Source organism: Notamacropus eugenii, chromosome 6 (assembly GCF_028372415.1).
Source record: "Notamacropus eugenii isolate mMacEug1 chromosome 6, mMacEug1.pri_v2, whole genome shotgun sequence".
NCBI classification, from domain to species: Eukaryota; Metazoa; Chordata; class Mammalia; order Diprotodontia; family Macropodidae; genus Notamacropus; species Notamacropus eugenii.
The window spans coordinates 372,683,816-372,701,752 of NC_092877.1; the positions used below are offsets into that span (position 1 = coordinate 372,683,816).

The 17,937-nt window shown below is 34.7% G+C and overlaps 1 protein-coding gene across 1 annotated transcript in view; it reads left to right on the top strand.

Annotated features, from left to right (window-relative positions):
• Positions 1-17,937, top strand: part of EPHA6 (EPH receptor A6) — a 673,066-nt gene that overhangs the window by 496,309 nt on the left and 158,820 nt on the right. The window contains exon 9 of the mRNA XM_072621534.1: positions 16,167-16,292. Within this exon, the coding sequence (XP_072477635.1) occupies positions 16,167-16,292 (126 nt within the window). The remainder of the gene's footprint in view (positions 1-16,166; positions 16,293-17,937) is intronic.

Below are 17,937 nucleotides of genomic sequence, written 5' to 3' on the forward strand. Positions count from 1 at the left end.
TTTGTTATTGAAATGGTCAGTTGTGCTTATAGTTTTCCTAATAGTGAACCAGCCTTGCATTCCTGGTATAAATCCCACCTGGTAATAGTGTATGATCCTTGAGATATACTGTTCAAATCTCTTTGCTAGTGTTTTATTTAAAATTTTTGCTTCAATATTCATTAGGTAAATAGGTCATAATATTCTTTCTCTGTTTTGGCTCTTCCTAATTTGGGTATCAGCAGTGTATTTGTGACATAAAAGGAATTTGGAGGAACTCCTTCTTTGTCTATTTTTCCACATAGTTGCTATATTATTGGGGTTAATTGTTCTTTAAATGTTTGGTAGAAGTCATTGTCGAATCCATCTGGTTCTGGGGATGTTTTCTTAGGAAATTCATTAATGGCTTCTTCAATTTCTTTTTCTGAAATGAGATTAAGTATTTTATTTCTTCTTCTGTTAATCTCAGTAATTTATATTTTTGCATATTTTCATCCATTTAATTTATATTGTCTAATTTATTGGCACATAATTGGGCAAAATAGCTCTTAATTGTTGTCATAATTTGCTCTTCATTTGTAATGATTCATCAATTTTATTTTTGATATTAGTAATTTTGATTTCTTTCCTTTTCTTAATCAAACTGACTAATGGTTTGTCTATTTTATTTTTTTCATAAAACCAGCTTCTAGATTTATTTATTAGTTCAATGGTTTTCTTGCCTTCATTTTTTATTGCCATTATTTTGATTTTCAGGATTTCCCATTTGGTGTTTAATTCAGGATTTTTAAGTTGTTTTTTTTCTAGTTTTTTGTTAGTTGCTAGCCCACTTCATTAGTCTACTTTTTCTTTATCTTGTATGTAAGCAATTAGAGATATAAATTTTCTCCTCACTGCTTTTGCTGCATCCCATAAATTTTGGTATGTTGTAACATTGTTTTTTCTTTAATTAAATTATTGATTGCTTCTATGATTTGTTCTTTGACCCACCTGTATTTGAGAGTAAGAGACCCTAATTTCCAATTAATTTTTAATCTCTCTTTTAATCCATTGTCCATTATTGAATGCAATTTTTATCTCATTATGATCTGAAAAGGGTGTGTCTTACTATATCTGCTTTTCTGCATCTGATTGTAACGTTTTTATGTACTAATATATGGTCAATTGTTGTATAAGTACCATGTACTACTGAGTAAAAGGTAAATTCATTTCTCTTTCCATTTTCTCCAGAAATCTGTCATATCTAAATTTAACAGAATTTTATTCATATACTTAACTTCTTTCTTCATTATTTTTTGGTTGGATTTATCTAGTTCTGAGAGGGGAAAGTTGAGGTCCCCCACTAGTATAGTTTTATTAACTATTTCCTCCTGTAACTCCTTTAATTTTTCCTTCAAAAATGTAGATGCTATAGTATTTGCTGCATACATGTTTAGTATGACTTCATTGTCTATGGTAACCTTCAGCAAGATGTAGCTTCCTCTTTTAATTAGTTGTGTTTTTCCTTTTGTTTTGTCTGAGATCATGATTGCTACCCATGGTTTCTTTGCTTCACCTGAAGTATAATAGATTCTTCTCCATCCCCTTACCTTTACACTGTGTGTATCTTTTTGCTTCACATGTGTTTCTTTTAAACAACATATTGTAGGATTCTGGTTTTTGATCCACTTTGCTATCCACTTCTGTTTGATGGGAAAATTCATTGCATTCACATTTATAGTTATGATAACTGTGTATTTCCTTCCACTCTATTTCTTACTTGTTTGTCCCCCTCTCTCTCTTACCCCCAACCCTCTCCCTTCTCACAAGTGTTTTACTTCTTATTTCCACCTTTTCCAACATAACCTCTCTTTTTAACTGTCCCCCTACCCCTTTTAGTATCCCATTAGCTCTTTCCTTCCTTATTGGTTAAGATCAATTTCTATATCCCAACTGAGTGTATATGTTATTTCCTCTTTGAGCCAGTTTTGAGGAGAGTAAGGTCATGTGTGTTTCTTATAAACAACACATTGTAAGATTCTGTTTTTTAGTCCATTCTGCTCTCCACTTCCATTTTATAGGAGAATTGATCCTATTCACATTCAAAGTTCAAATTATTAACTTTATATTTCCCTCCACCCTATTTTTCTTCCTATTTTTCCTCTCTCTCTTTTCATCCTTTCCCCCCTCACCAGTGTTTTGCTTCTGTGTACCACCTCCCCCAATCTGCCTTCCCTTCTGTCAGTCTCCTTCCTTGACTCAATCTCCTCCCCCTTTTACCTAATCTTCTACCCTCCTAACTCCTTATTGGGTAAGATAGCTTTCTATGTTCAACTTACTGTGTGTATTATTCCCTCTTTGAACCAATACTGATGAGATTAAGGTTCAAACAATGCCCATTGCCCACCCTTCCATCTTCCCCTCCACTGTAATAGGTTTTTTGTGACCCTTCATGTGAAATAACTTATCCCATAGTACCTCTCTCTTCCTTCTACACCCAGTGTACTCATCTTTCTCATTCCTTAATTATTTTTATGTCATTCCCTCCAATTCACATTGTACCTGTACCCTATGTCTGTGCATATTTCTTCTAACTGTACTATTGGTGATGCAATTTTAAGTATTACAAGTATTACTTTCCCAGTAGGCATGTAAACAGTTTAGTTCTATTGAATCCTTTAAGTTTTCTTTTCCTTTTTTACCTGTTTATGCTTCTCCTAGGCCTTGATTTTGGAGATCAAATTTTTGGTTTGATTCTAGTCTTTTTATGCAAAGTTGAAACCTTCCTATTTCATTGAATGACCATTTTATCCCTTCAAGTTTTATGCCTAATTTTGCTGAATAAATGATTCTTGGTTGATCTCTGGAATATCATGTTCCATGACTTCTGTTCCTTTAATGTTGCAGCTGCCAAGTCCTGTGTAATCCTGATGGTGACTCCCCAATATTTGAATTGTTTCTTTCTGGCCACTTGCAGTGCTTTTTCCTGAGCTGATGATTCTGGAATTTGGCTATAATGTTCCTTGGAATTTTTATTTTAGGATCTCTTTCCTAAAGTGATTGGTACATTCTTTCAATGTTTATCTGGCCCTCTGGTTCAAGGAAATCAGGACAGTTTTCCTTGATAATTTTGTAAAAGATGCTGTCCAGGTCCTTCTTTTCACTATGGCTTTTGGGTATTCCAATGATTCTGACACTGTCTCTCCTGGATCTATTTTCTGGGTCAGATGTTTTTCCCTTCAGGTATTTACATTTTATTCTATTTTTTAGTTCTTTTAGAATTTGCTTGATTGATTGTTGATGTCCCCTAGAGTGACTGGCTTCCACTTCCCCAATTCTAAGTTTTAATAAGTTGTTTTCCTCATTTAACTTTTGTACTTTCTTGTCCATTTGGGCAATTCTACTTTTTAAGAGGTTGTCTTCTTTTTCCAAGCTGTTGACTCATTTTTTCATAATTTTCTTGCATTACTCTCATTTCTTTCCTCAATTTTTCTTCACCCTCTCTTTTTAAATATATTTTTAATTATTTTATATGTTCTCAGTCTTCTACAATCACTTCCCTATATCTTAGATTTTTCCCCTCCTTCCCTCTCCTTCATCCTTACCTCCACATTCCCTCTTGGAGAAGGTGTGCCATCTTATAGAGGTTCTACACTTCTGTTCCTATTAAATACATAATCATGATAGTCATGTTGAATAGAAGAATTAAAATGAAGGGAGAAATCATACAACAAAACAAAATAAAACATAATGAAAAGTAAATGGTCTCCTTTACTCTGAGATCCAATTCCATACTTCTCTCCCTGGATGCAGAAAGCATTTTGCTTCAAAAGTACATGGGGAATTTTTTAGGTCCTTGCTTTACTATGAAGGACTAAGTCTACCAGAAAAATTCTTCATGCACTGTGGTTGTTGTTGTATAAAAAGTTCTCCTGATTCTGCTCCTTTCACTCAGCATCAGTTCATATAAGTCTTTCCAGGCCTCTCTGAAGTCTTCCTGTTCACCATTTCTTAGAGCACAATAGTATTCCATTACATTCATATGACACAACTTCTTCAGCCATTCCTTAATTGATGGGCATCCTCTTTATTTCCACTTATTGGCCACCACAAAAAGAGCTGCTATAAATATTTTTGTACATGTGGGACCTTTTCTCATTTTTATGATCTCTTTGCGATACAGTCCTAGAAATGCTATTGCTGGATAGAAGAGTATGCACATTTTTGTAGCCCTTGGGCATAGTTCCAAATTGCTCTCCAGAATGGTCAGATCAGCTCACAGTTCCACCAACAATGAATTAGAGTTCCCACTCTTCCACATCATCTCCATCATTTATCATCTTCCTGTTTTGTCCTGTTAGTCAATCTGATAGGTGTGATATGGTACCTCAGAGCTGTTTTGATTTGCATCTTTCTAATAAATAGTAATTTAGAGCACTTTTTCATATGACTATAGATAGCTTTAATTCCTTCCTCTGAAAACTGCTTGCTCATATACTTTGACCATTAATCAATTGGGGAATGACTTGTAGTCTTGTAAATTTGACTCAGTTCTCTATAGATTTTAGAAATGAGTCCCATACCACAGACACTAGTTGCAAAAATTCTTTCCCAGTTTTCTGCTTCCCTCCTAATCATGGTTGCATTAGGTTTGTGTAAAAACTTTTCGATTTAATGTAATCAAAATTATCCACTTTGTAATTCATAATGTTCTCTATCTCTTGTTTGGTCAAAAATTTCTCCACTCTCCATAAATCTGACAAATACATTACTCCTTGTTCCACTACTTTGTTTAAAGTATCAATCATTATGCCTAGATCATGTATCTATTTCAACTTTATTCTTATGGACCTTGTCAGCCATTGGTCTGTGCCCAGTTTCTGCCACACTGCTATCCAGTTTTACCAGCAATTTTTGACAAACAGTGAGTTCTTGTCCCAGAAGCTGAGGTCCTTGGATTTATCAAAGAGTAAATTCCTATAGTCATTGACTACAGTGTCTTAAGAACCTAACCTATTCCACTGGTCTAACCCTCTGTTTCTTAGCCAGGACCAAGTGGTTTTGATGATTGCTGCTCCATAATACACTTAGGGATCTGGATGGGCTAGGCCACCTTCCCTAGCATTTCTTTAAATTAGTTCCCTTGATGTTCTGGACCTTTCATTCTTCCAGACGAATTTTGATGTTTTTTCTAGTTTTAGAAAGTAAGGATCTGGAAGTTTGATTGGTATGGCATTGAATAAGTAAATTAATTTAGGTGGAATTGTCATTTTTATTATATTGGCTTGGGCTACCCACAAGCAACTGATGCTTTTTCCACTTACTTAGATCTGACTTTATTTGTGTGAAAAGTGTTTTGTAATTGTGTTCATATAGTCCCTGGGTTTGTTTTGGCAGGTAGACTCCCAGGTATTTTATAATGCCTACTGTAGCTTTAAATGGGATTTCTATTTCTATTTCTTGCTGTTGACTGTTTGTAATATATAGAAATGCAAATGATTCATCTGAGTTTATGTTGTAACCTGCAACTTTGCCAAAGTTGTTTATTATTTCAAGTAGTTTTTCACTTAATTCTCTGAGATTCTCTAAGTATATCATCATATCATTTGCAAAGAATAATAACTTAGTTTCCTCTTTACCTGTTCTAATTCCTTCAATTTCTTTTTCTTCTCTTATTGCTACAGCTAACATTTCTAGTACCATATTGATTAACAGTGGCAATAATAGACATCCTTGTTTCACCACTGATCTTACTGGAAATGCACCTAACTTATCCCCATTGCATATAATGCTTGCTGATGATTTTAGGCAGATACTGATTATTATTTTATGGAAAGTTCCATTTATTCCTATGATCTCATTGTTTTCAATAGGAATAGGTGTTGCATTTTGTTAAAAGCTTTTTCTGCATTTATTGAGATAATCATGTGGTTTCTGTTAGTTTTGTTGTTGATATGATCAATAATGCTAATAGTTTTACTAATATTACACCAGCCCTGCATTCATGGTATAAATCCTACCTGATGATAATGTATAATTCTTGATGATAAGTTGCTGTATTCTTTTTCTAATACCTTGTTTAAAATTTTTACATTTATATTATTCAGAGAAATTGGTCTATGATTTTCTTTCTCTGTTTTGGCTCTTCCTTGTTTAGATATCAGAACCACATTTGTATAATAAAAGAATTTTGGGAGGCCTCCTTCTTCCCCAATTATCTGAAATAGTCTATATAGTATTGGAATTAACTGTTCTTTAAATATCTGATAGAATTCACTTTTAAATTCATCTGATCCTGAAGATTTTTTCCTAGGGAGCTCATTGATGGCTTGTTCAATTTCTTTTTCTGAGATGGGGTTATTTACATATTCAACTTTCTCTTCTCTTAATCTGGGCAATTTTCATTTTTTAAAATAATCGTATATCTCATTTTGATTGTTGAATTTATGGGCGTACAATTAGGATAAGTAATTTCTAATTATTGTTTTAGTTCCTCTTCAGTGGAGGTAAGTTCCCTCTTTACATTTTTGATACTGGTAATTTGGTTTTCTTCTTTCTATTTTTTAATCAAATTGACCAAATGTTTATCAACTTTATTGTTTTTTTCATAAAACCAACTCCTCGTTTTATTTATTAGTTCAATAGTTTTTTTAATTTCAATTTCATCAGTCTCTCCTTTGGTTTTCAGAATTTCCAATTTGGTATTTACTTGGGGATTTTCAATTTGTTCTTTTTCTAGCTTTTTCATCTGCATGTCCAATACACTGATCTCCTCTTTATCTATTTTATTCATGTAGGCATTCTAAGATGTAAAGTTTCTCCTAGGAACAACTTTTGCAGTATCCCATAAGATTCGGTAGTCTGTCTCATTATTGTCATTCTCTTGAATGAAGCTGTTGATTATTTCTATGATTTGTTGTTTAACCCACTCATTGTTTAGGATTAGATTATTTAGTTTTCAATTAATTTTTGGTTTATCTTTCTGTGGCCTTTGATTACATATAATTTTTATTGCGTTATGATCTGAGAAGGAAGCATTGACTATCTCTGCCTTTCTGCACTGGATTGTGAGGTTTTTATACCCCAGTAAATGGACAGTTTTCATATATGTGCCATATACTGTTGAGGAAAAGGTATATTCCTTTCTATTCCCATTCAGTTTTCTTCAGAGATCTATCACATCTGCCTTATCCAGAGTTTTATTTACGTCCTTAACTTCTTTCTTGTTTATTTTGAAGTTAAATTTATCAAGTTCAGAGAGGGAGAGATTGTGGTCTCCCGCTAGTATAGTTTTGCTACCTATTTCTTCTTGTAACTCCCTTAACATCTCCTCTAAGAATCTGGATGCTATACCACTTTGAACATATATGTTCAGTGATGATATTGCTTCATTACCTTTTGCCTGGATGCAGTTTCCTTCCTTATCTCTTTTGATTAGAACTCTTTCTGCTTTCACTTTCTCTGAGATTAGAATTGCTACCTCTGCCTTTTTTACATCAGTTGAAGCACAATATATCCAGCTCCAACCTTTTCCCTTTTCAAATGTGTGTCTTATAACCACCATATTGTTGGTTTATGGTTTTCAATACATTCTGCTATCCATTTCCGTGTTATGGGAGATTTCATCCCATTCACATTCACAGTTATGATTGCTATCTGTATCTCTCCCTTGATCCTCTTCCCCCCTCCAACGTTTATGCTTTTAGTTCTCCCTTCCCCTCCACAATAGAGTTTTAATTTTTGACCATCTCCTCCCTCAGTCTTCCCTCCCTTCTTTCAGGCCCCCTCTCTTTAACTCCCCTTTTTTCTTACTACTTCTTCCCTCCCTTATAGCCTCCCCTCTCTTTCCTTTCTCTCTTCCCCTCCTACTACCTATAGAGCTAGTTAGATTTCTATACTTAAATGAGTTTTTTGTTCCCTTGAACCAAATCAGATGACAGTAAATCTCAAACAATGCTCATCTCCCTCCCCTCTTTCCCTCTACTGTAATGTATGTTTTATTCCTCTTCCTTTTCACGTTTCCTGTTACAATCCCTTCGCACCCTGAAATCACATTTTTCTCATCACGTTATTTACTTTATACCCACTCCCTCTGTCTATGTATATTCCTTTTGTATATCATAATAAGTATAGGGACAACTAAGTGGTGCAGTGAATAGAGTACCAGTGCAGGAGTCAGGAGGACCTGAGTTCAAATCTCACCTCAGACACTTGACACTCACTAGCTGTGTGACCTTGGGCAAGTCACTTAACCCCAATTGCCTCATTCTGAGTCATCTCCAGTCATCCTGGTGTATATCTGGTCACTGGATTCAGATGGCTCTGGAGGAGAAGTGAGACTGGTGACCTGCACAGCCCTCCCTCAGTCAAAACAAAGTCAAGTGCAAGTCATGTCATTATTTCTCTGATGGCATGGTCTTCTTCAGCAATGAAGGACAAATACACAGACATAACAAATATACAGTTCTCAAGATTAACATCATCTTCCGTTATGTGGATGTAACAGTTTGCCCATATTGAATAACAAGTTTTTTCCCTGTTTATCTTTTTACACTCCTGTTGAGACTTGTGTTTGAAGACTGAATTTTCTATTGAGCTCTGGCCTTTTCATCAGGAACTTCTGGTAATACCTTATTTCATTGAATGTCCATCTTCTTGCATGAAATATTATGCTCAACTTTATTGGGTAATTGATCCTTGGTTGTAGTCCCAGCTCCATTGCCTTGCAGAATATCATATTCCAATCTCTTCAGTCTTTTAATGTAGAAGCTGCAAGGTCCTGTGTGATCCTGACTGTAGCTCCTTGAGATTTGAATTGTTTCTTTCTGGCTGCCTGCAGTATTTTCTCCTTCACTGGATAGTTCTGAAATTTGGCAATGATATTCCTTGGTATTTTTAGTTTGGGATACCTTTCAAGAGGTGAATGGTGGATCCTTTTGATGACTATTTTGCACTCTGGACCTGGGAGCTCTGGGCAGATTTCCTAGATGATTTCTTGGAAGATATTGTCCAGGCTCTTTTATTCATCATGGCTTTCTGGTAGACCAATAATTCTTAGATTTTTCTCTCCTGGATCCACTTTCCAGGTCAGTTGTTTTTCCAATTAGATATTTTACATTTCCTTCCATCTTTTCATTCTTTCAATTTTCTTTAACTAATTCTGAGTCTCATAGAGTCATTAGCTTCCACTTGCCCAATTCTAATTTTTATCAAATTTTTTTCTTCAGTTAACTTTTGCGTCTCCTTCTGGATCTGTCCAGTTGTTCCTTTAAAGGAGTTATTTTCTCCAGTTAGTTTTTGTACTTCCTTTTCCATTTGTCCAATTTTCCTTTTAAAGGAGCTATTCTCTTCAGTGAATTCTTTTTTTGTCTTTTTAAAACCATTGGCCAGTTTTTCTTCTATTTTTCTAATTTGACTTTTAAAATTCTTCTTGACCTCTTCCAAGAATGCTCTTTGGACTTGAGACCAGTTCATATTCCCTTCTGAAGTTTCAAATGGGAGTACAATCTCAATGCTGACCTCTTTGGTATTTGTGTTTTGGTCCTTGTTCCCACAGAAAGATTCAATTATCTTTTCTGGTTTGTTTCTTACTCATGATGATCATCCTTTTCCTGTCTTTTAAAACAGATCTCTTCTTCTGGGGCATGGAGTGTTCTGTCCCACTGCTCTTGTGCTTAGAACTTGTGGCCTCTGGTTCCTTCAGCTAGAAGCTAAAATGCAGCAGCTTACCTGGTGCTGAGCTGGCTGCTGTTCTAAAGCAGAAGTGAGGTGAAGTCTTTCTGGGTTTCCCCAGAGTTACCCTGGAGTTGGCTATGTAAAGTGTAGGGGAAGGGTGGTATGAACAAAGGAGGTCTCGCCTGCTGAGCTAGAGTACAGGCAAGCACAGCTGTTGGTGAACCCATCTGCACTAGTGTCTTCCTGATTCCCTGGGGTGCTGAGGCTCCTGGTGTTGGTGGTTGTGGGCTCCAACCCCTGGGGTTCAGGATCTCCACCCTGCTGAGGTGGAGCTGTCTGGGACAGCTCTGGTCCTGCAGTGGTCCCCTTCAGCCACAGCAATGGGGACCCCACTTTGCGATTTTCCTAACCTCATGGGCTAAGAGACTTTTTACCCCTTCAGCTGATCCCACTGTTACAGGATTTTTCTTGGAGAAATATTTTGTGAGTTTTTCAAGATCACCAAGGGGAGGGGAAGAGAGCATTTTCTGATCACTCTGCCATCTTGACTCCCAGAAGTTCAAGTAGGTGACTTACAGACATTTAATCTGTAGGAGGAACAACTGTTGCAGTTACCTGGGCCTCTGCAACTCTCAGTTACTTGGTTTTGCTGGACTCCCATCCTGGGCTGATATGCTTGAGATTCTAAAGTGAGGCCAATGCCTCAGACCACCTGGGGCTTCCTGCTCAGCCTTGCCACAACAGAGATTGCACTGGTACAGCCTGTGCACTGTGTGCTCCTCCAGCTCCATGCAACAGATTCTTCCTATCAACCAACCAGTCTGGCCTGAGCTAGAAAACTGCCACAATCTGTCTCCTTGTGGATTCTGCTCCTCCAAAATCCATTCAGATTCTCTTTTTACAGTTACCCAAAGGAGTTTACCTTACAGCTTAGGTGAGTAGTTCCTCTTACTCCACCATCTTGGCTCTGCCCCTCTTTTTTGATATTTAAGCTTCTTTTTGAGCTCTTACATAAGTTCTTTCTGGGTTTACTACCATTTTCCAGTTTTCTTTGGGGTTTTACCCATAGGTATTTTTGTATTGTTGTCCTCTTCTGCAATTGTGTCTTGAAGTTCCCTTCTCTATAGCCAATCTCTTTTTTTGTAGGGTTTATTTTTACTCATCTTTTTTACCTTATTCCTTTCTTTTAAATTTGAGCTGTGCTCCTAGGGTTGAAGTGACACTGTCTTGAGCTTCTTGTGCCAGGAGCTGTAGGCTCTGGCTGTTTGCCTGATGCTGCACCAATGTTACCCTAATACCCACAGGGGATCCTCATGTCTGATGCTATGCTGAGGGGCTCAGTGGAGGTTAACTGGCACTGCTGCAGCCTGTAGATGTCTGGTAATTTACCTGGTGCTGAACTGGGGTCTTATTGCTGGTGTCTGGAATGTGTTCCAGCACATTCAGAGATACACTGAAGCACATGGAGGTTCTCAGAGATGGAATCTGCCCATTCCCCCTGGATATGCTAAGGTAATGTGTTGGTATTTGCCTGCTCCACTGCACTGGGGCTCAGTATCTCCTACTGGTTCACTGAAGTGGGGCTTACTCCTGAATTATTGGAACATCTTCCCTTCTGCTGGAACTCATTCCCCTATACTTGAGTGAGACATACCTTTCCTGCCAATCTTTTCATTGAGGGGAGGAAGCTCAAAGATTGTTTCACCTTGAATTTTTGTTGGTTCTGCTATTTCAAGACTTGTTAGGGGGCAATATTTTATGGTTGTTTCTAGGTGAATATGGGCCAGTTACAGCGATTTACTGCCTGCTCCACCATCTTGGCTCTTGCAAGTCTCATATTCAGAGCTAGATAAGTCTAGCCCAAAAAAATAAGTAAGAAAGAAGTAAGTGAGATGAATAGAATTTTGGAAAAGGTATATATGATAGAACTCTCGAGAAAAGTGAATGGGAACAGCCCAGAATACCTTTTTTTCTGAGCTGTATATGGCATGTTCACAAAAAAGCGACCATATAATAGGACATAAAAACCTCACAAACAAATGCAGAAAAAGAGAAATAGTAAATGCATCCTTTTCAGATTGCAATGTAATAAAATTTTGTTCAATAAAGGGTCATGGAAACTAATATTAAAATTATTTGTAAACTACATAATATAATCCTAAATAATGAGTGGGTCAAAGAACAAATCACAATAGTAATCAACAATTTCATTAAAGAGAATGACAACAACGAGATAACATATGAAAGTTTGTGGGATGAAGTAAAATGAGAAGTTAAAGCAAATTTTATAACTCTAAATACATACATTAATGAGAGAGTGACAGGGAGAGCCAGAGAGCCAGAGAGAGAGAGACAGAGAGACAGAGAGAGAGAGAGAGGGAGAGAGAGAGAGAGAGAGAGAGAGAGAGAGAGAGAGAGAGAGAGAGAAAGAGAGAGAGAGAGAGAAGATCAATTAATTGGCTGTGCAATTACAAAAAAACTAGAAAAAGAGCATATTAAAAACTCCCAATTAAACACCAAAATGAAAACCCTGAAAAAAGGAGAGATTAATAAAATCAAAATTAAATTTTTTTGAACTAATAAGTGAAACTAGAATCTGGTCTTATTTTTATAAAATAATAAAATAGATAAATCATTGGCTAATTTTATTTTGAAAAATCAAAGAAGTAACTCAAATTGCTTATATCAAAAATGAAAAGGGTAAATTCATCACTAATCAAGAAGAAATTAAAGCAATTATTAGGAGTAATTTTGCCCAATTATATGCCAATAAAACTGAAAATCTACATGAAATGGCTAAATATTTCCAAAAGTATAAATTTCCCAGATAAAAGAAGAGTAAAATGAATACTTAAATAACTCTATCTTAGATAATAAATTGAACAAGCCAGTGAGCTCACTTTAAAAAATTCTCAGAATCAGTTGGATTGACCAGTTAATTCCACAGAATATTTTTTAATTAATTAATTTATTTTTTAATGCTCTATAATCACAATCAAAAAACTTAGATTTTTATTCCTCCACTTGCCCCCCACCACCCCCCTCCCTCCCCTAGACACCATACACTTCTATATAGAATCTACATATACTTCCCTATTGAATACGTTTTCACTATAGTCATGTTGTGAAGATGAACTAAAATAAATGGAAGCAATCATATAACAAATCAAAATATAATACACACACACACATATATGCAAACATGATCTGCTACATTCTGCAAATTGATTCCATAGTTCTTTCTCTGAGTGTGGAAGGCATTTTGTCTTAGAAAACCATTGGGATTTTTTTTTTAAGTTCTTGTGTTATTACGAAGTTCCAAGTCTACCAGAAAAACCTCTCGCACACTGTGGTCATTGCTGTGCACAAAGTTCTCCGGGTTCTGCTCCTTTCACTCAGCATCAGATCATATAAGTCCTTCCAGGCCTCTCCGAAGTCTTCTTGTTCATCATTTCTTATGGCTCAATAGTATTCCATTACATTCGTATACCACAACTTATTCAGCCATTCCCCAATTGATGGGCATCCCCTTGATTTCCAGTTTTTGGCAACTACAAAGAGTACTGCTATAAATATTTTTGTACATGTGGGACCCTTTCCCATTTTTATGATCTCTTGGGGATACAGTCCTAGCAACGATATTGCTAGTGTATGGACATTTTTGTAGCCCTTTGGGCATAGTTCCAAATCACTATCCAGATGGTGGAGCTCACAGCTCCACCAACAATGAATTAGTGTTCCAATTCTCCCACATCCTCTCCAGCATTTGTCATTTTCCTGTTTTGTCATGTTTGCCAATCTTATAGGTGTGATGTGGTATCTCAGAGTTGTTTTGATTTACATCTCTCTAATCAAAAGTGATTTAGAGCATTTTTTCATATGATTATAGATATCTTTAACTTCTTCCTCTGAAAATTGCCTATTCATATCTTTTGACCATTTATCAACTGGGGACCACAAAACATTTTAAGAAAATTAATTCCAATACTACATAAACTATTTGGAAAAACAAGTAACAGAGTTCTACTAAATCCCTTTAATGACAATTAGCAACTTTAGCCAAGTTTCAGGATATATAATAAAGCCACAGATAACTTCCACCAATTTTTATTTAAAAAGATATTCCATTTAATATAATTACAGATATCATAAAATGTTTGAGAGTCTATTTGCCAAGGTAAACCCAGGGATTATATGAACAAAATTACAAAATATTTTTCACATAAATAAAGATTCACCTAGCAAAATGGGAAAAGAAATACTAATTGTTCATGGGTATGCTGAGCCTATATAATAAAAATGACAATTCTACCTAAATTAATATGGTTATTCAGTGTCATACTAATCAAACTACCAAACATATTTTATAGACTAAGAAAAAATCATAACCAAATTCATCTAGCTAAAAAAAGATCAAGAATATCTGAGAATGAATTTTTAAAATGAGGGAAGGCAACTTTTCATTACCAGATTTCAAACTATGAAGTTTGAAAGTAGTAGTCATGAAAGCAATATGGTACTGGCTAAGAAATAGAGTGGCAGATAAATGGAATAGATTGGATATGCAGTATACAGTAATATATGACCATAATAATCTAGTATTTGATAAACCTAAGACTCAAGTTTTTTGAACCATAACACACTATGTGACCAAAATTTCTGGGAAAACTGGAAAGCAGTTTGATACAATCTAATCATGGACCAACACCTCATAACTTATACTAAGATAAGGTTAAAATGAGTACATGATTTAGACATAAAGGGTGATATTATAAACAAATTAGGGGACTATGGAAAATTTCGCCTGTAAAAATCTATGAGTAAGGAAAAAACTTGTGACAAAACAAGACATAGAGACAATCACAGGAAATAAAATGGACAATTTTATTACATTAAATTAAAAGTTTTTTCACAAGCAAAACTAACAAAGTCAAAAGTAGAATGAAAGCAGGAAACTGAGGGAAAAATTACAGTATGTTTCTCTAATAAAGTTCTCATTTACAAAATGCATACACAAGTGAGTCACACTTATAAAAATATGAGTTATTCCCCAATTGACGAATAGACAAAGGATTTGAATAGTCAGTTTGCAGAAGAAGAAATCAAAACTGTTTATAGCCATATGAAAAGCAAAAGTTCTAAATAACTATGGATTAGAGAAATGCAAATTAAAACAACTCTGAGATTAAGTAATATCACAGGAAAGGAAACTAACAAATGTTGGAGAAGATGTGGAAAAATAGGGGGATGTTTACACATTGTTGATGGAGTTGTGAACTGATCCAACCATTCTGGTAAACAATTTGGAGCAATGTCCAAAGGGCTATAAAACTGGCCACATTTTTTACCTAGAAATACCACTGCTGGGTCTACTTACTAAAAAGAAAAAAGAAAAAGGCAAAGGACCTATCAGCTCTTTTAATGGTGGCAAAGAATTGGAAATTGAGGGGGTGGTCATTGATTAGGAAATGTCTGAACAAGTTGTGGTATATGAATGCGATGGAACACTTTGGTATTATAAGAAATCATGAGCAGAATGGTTTTGGAAAAACTTGGAAAGACTTAAGTGAACTGATGTAAAGTGCAGTGAACAGAACCAAGAGAACACTGTACACAAAAACAGCAGTACTGGAAGATGATCAACTTAAGTGACTTATCTATTCTCAGTAACATAAATGCTATCCACCTTCAGAGTAACAACTGATAGATAGTATCTGAGTTTAATTAGAAAATAATTTTTTCACTCTACTTTTTTTCTTGCTTTTGTTTTTTGCAACGTGGCTAATATGGAAATGTTTTCCATGATTTCACATGTCTAATTGATATCACGTTTATACCTACTCAGTAGGTTGGAGAGGGATAGATCAGGGGGGAAAATTCATATCTCAAATTTTTTTAAATGAATGCTAAAATAAATAAATAACTTTGAAAAAATAGGGATATTTTGGTCAAATCATGTTCTAGACAGCAATTTTTGTTCTATCTGATTAAAAAATGATCATTTTAAAAGTTTACATTATCTTTTCTTCCAAAATGTTACTCATCATCTAAAGGATGTTATATGAGATATTAAGGAAATATTGCAATATGTATAAAAGAAATCATGAACCAAATTTCTATAAATAAGATTATAATGTCTTAATTTTGGACTTCTCCCCTTTTCCCACAAAATTTTCCTTAGGACATCTTGCTTATTCACAAATTCTAAAGAACATTGGATTATGGGAAAATATTTACTTGGAAAAGCAAAACCTTACAGAAAATACAGAATTTATTTTTACACAACTGACATTGTTCAAAACATTCTGTAGATTTAATATTCTATGAACATTTCTCCCTTTTAACCCATCCCCTCTGTGAACTTTAAGTATACTCCTAAATAGGATGTCTTTTAATAATAGGTTGCTAGGACAAAATTTGAATTACTAATAAGAAATTGCTTGTTTAATAGTTCATCTCCCATTTTAAATGTTTTTAAACATACATGGTCATTAAAATATCTAAACCAGAGTAAAACATTTATTTTCCTACAGTGCGCTTCCCAGGAATCAAAACCTACATTGATCCAGATACATATGAAGATCCATCCCTCGCTGTGCATGAATTTGCAAAAGAAATAGATCCTTCAAGGATTCGCATTGAGAGAGTTATTGGGGCAGGTAAAACTTATCTATATTTTCATAAATAACTTTATACTTATATTCATATTCTATTATACAGTGTGTCCCAAAAGTCTTAGTGCATTTTAGGTTACTTAATCTTTAAAAAAACTGAGATTTTTGAGACACCCTGCATTATCTTATAAATTTTATTCTATTTTAAATTATATTTATATTTGTTATTGGTTCATCAGAGTAATGTGTTCTAAATGATAGCTATTTAAGTAATTGAGGCAAAGACAGAGTAATGGAGACTGAAGCTGATCAACTTATATTTACAATAGATTAAGAAAAATAATAAACAAAGTAAGCTTGCATTTATTCAGAATCTATACAACTAGAAAGCATTTTAGTAGATTTTCTTTTATTATTTTATTATTCAGTATTCTTTTATTAAAGAGAAATATTGCAAATAAGGAAGCTTATTTCAAGGATTTAAAAGAAACATCAAAAGATTATCACAGAGTCAGTGTATACCAATTTAACCTATGCATGTGTGTATGTGTATGTATGTATATATATACATATATATACTTTCTATCTCTATAAATCTACTCTATATCTATTCAATATACTTTCTCTCTCTATAAACCTGTAAAATGATGAGAGATACCCATGATGCTGACCTTGAGATGCTAAATCACATTAAATTACCTTCAGAATTAATGAAGAAAGGTGGAATTATGTTCTTCATGGTCTTCACATGATGTGTATTTTAGTCTCATTCTGATCACTTAAAAATTGATAATCTATGCTACCAAACATTTTTTTCCACTCACCAAAACCCTTAAATAACCAAAACACTCTATTTTCTAAATTGTTCTGCATTGTTCTGTAACTTTCCTGTGAATATAATCATAAATCAGTAGAATGAAGTTCTTTAACACTTTTTACTGAATTATTTGCTCCTTGTTTCAGAGGATTTCTGGGCAGAAACTATTTATTTGTATCCTTATAATCAATCTAAGAAAGTACATCATTCTAAAAGCTATCACCAAGCAGGACCAAGAAGCAGATAAAGCTGTCTTCAATGGTAGAAGTGATCAAATAGATTCCACTATACATTTCTTATGTTGAATTCTTCTCTGGTCTCTTTGGAAAACTCTTCATAGCAATAATGGTCATTAACACAGTATTTTACAGTTTACAATCCTTTGAGTTAAGTAGCATAAGCATTGTCTCCAGTTTAATAGATGAAGAAATTGAAACTAAGGTCAAATTATTTTCCTCAGAATTGGTGACAATGCCATGATAAAACAAAGTCTTCTTGTCATGAGTTCAATGTTCTGCTAAGAGATAGCATGATATAGAGTGAAACACACTGGTCTCTGAGTCAGAAGAAACCTGGGTTCAGGTCCTAACTTTGACACATAATAGCTATGACTACGAACAAGTAAACTTACTCTGAGCCTCAATTTCTGCATCTGACCAATAAAGATGATGATAACTGTACCACATACCTCATAGAATTATATTAATCAGATGAAATAATAGATGCAAAATGGTTTGTAAACTTTAAAGAGTCATATAAATCTCAGTTATGCTTTCTACTACCCCGTTTAATGTATACTTCATGTCATACACAGTATAGTAACTGAGTTCCCACAAGAAATGCACAGAATGAATGAAAAGAGTAGTCATTAAG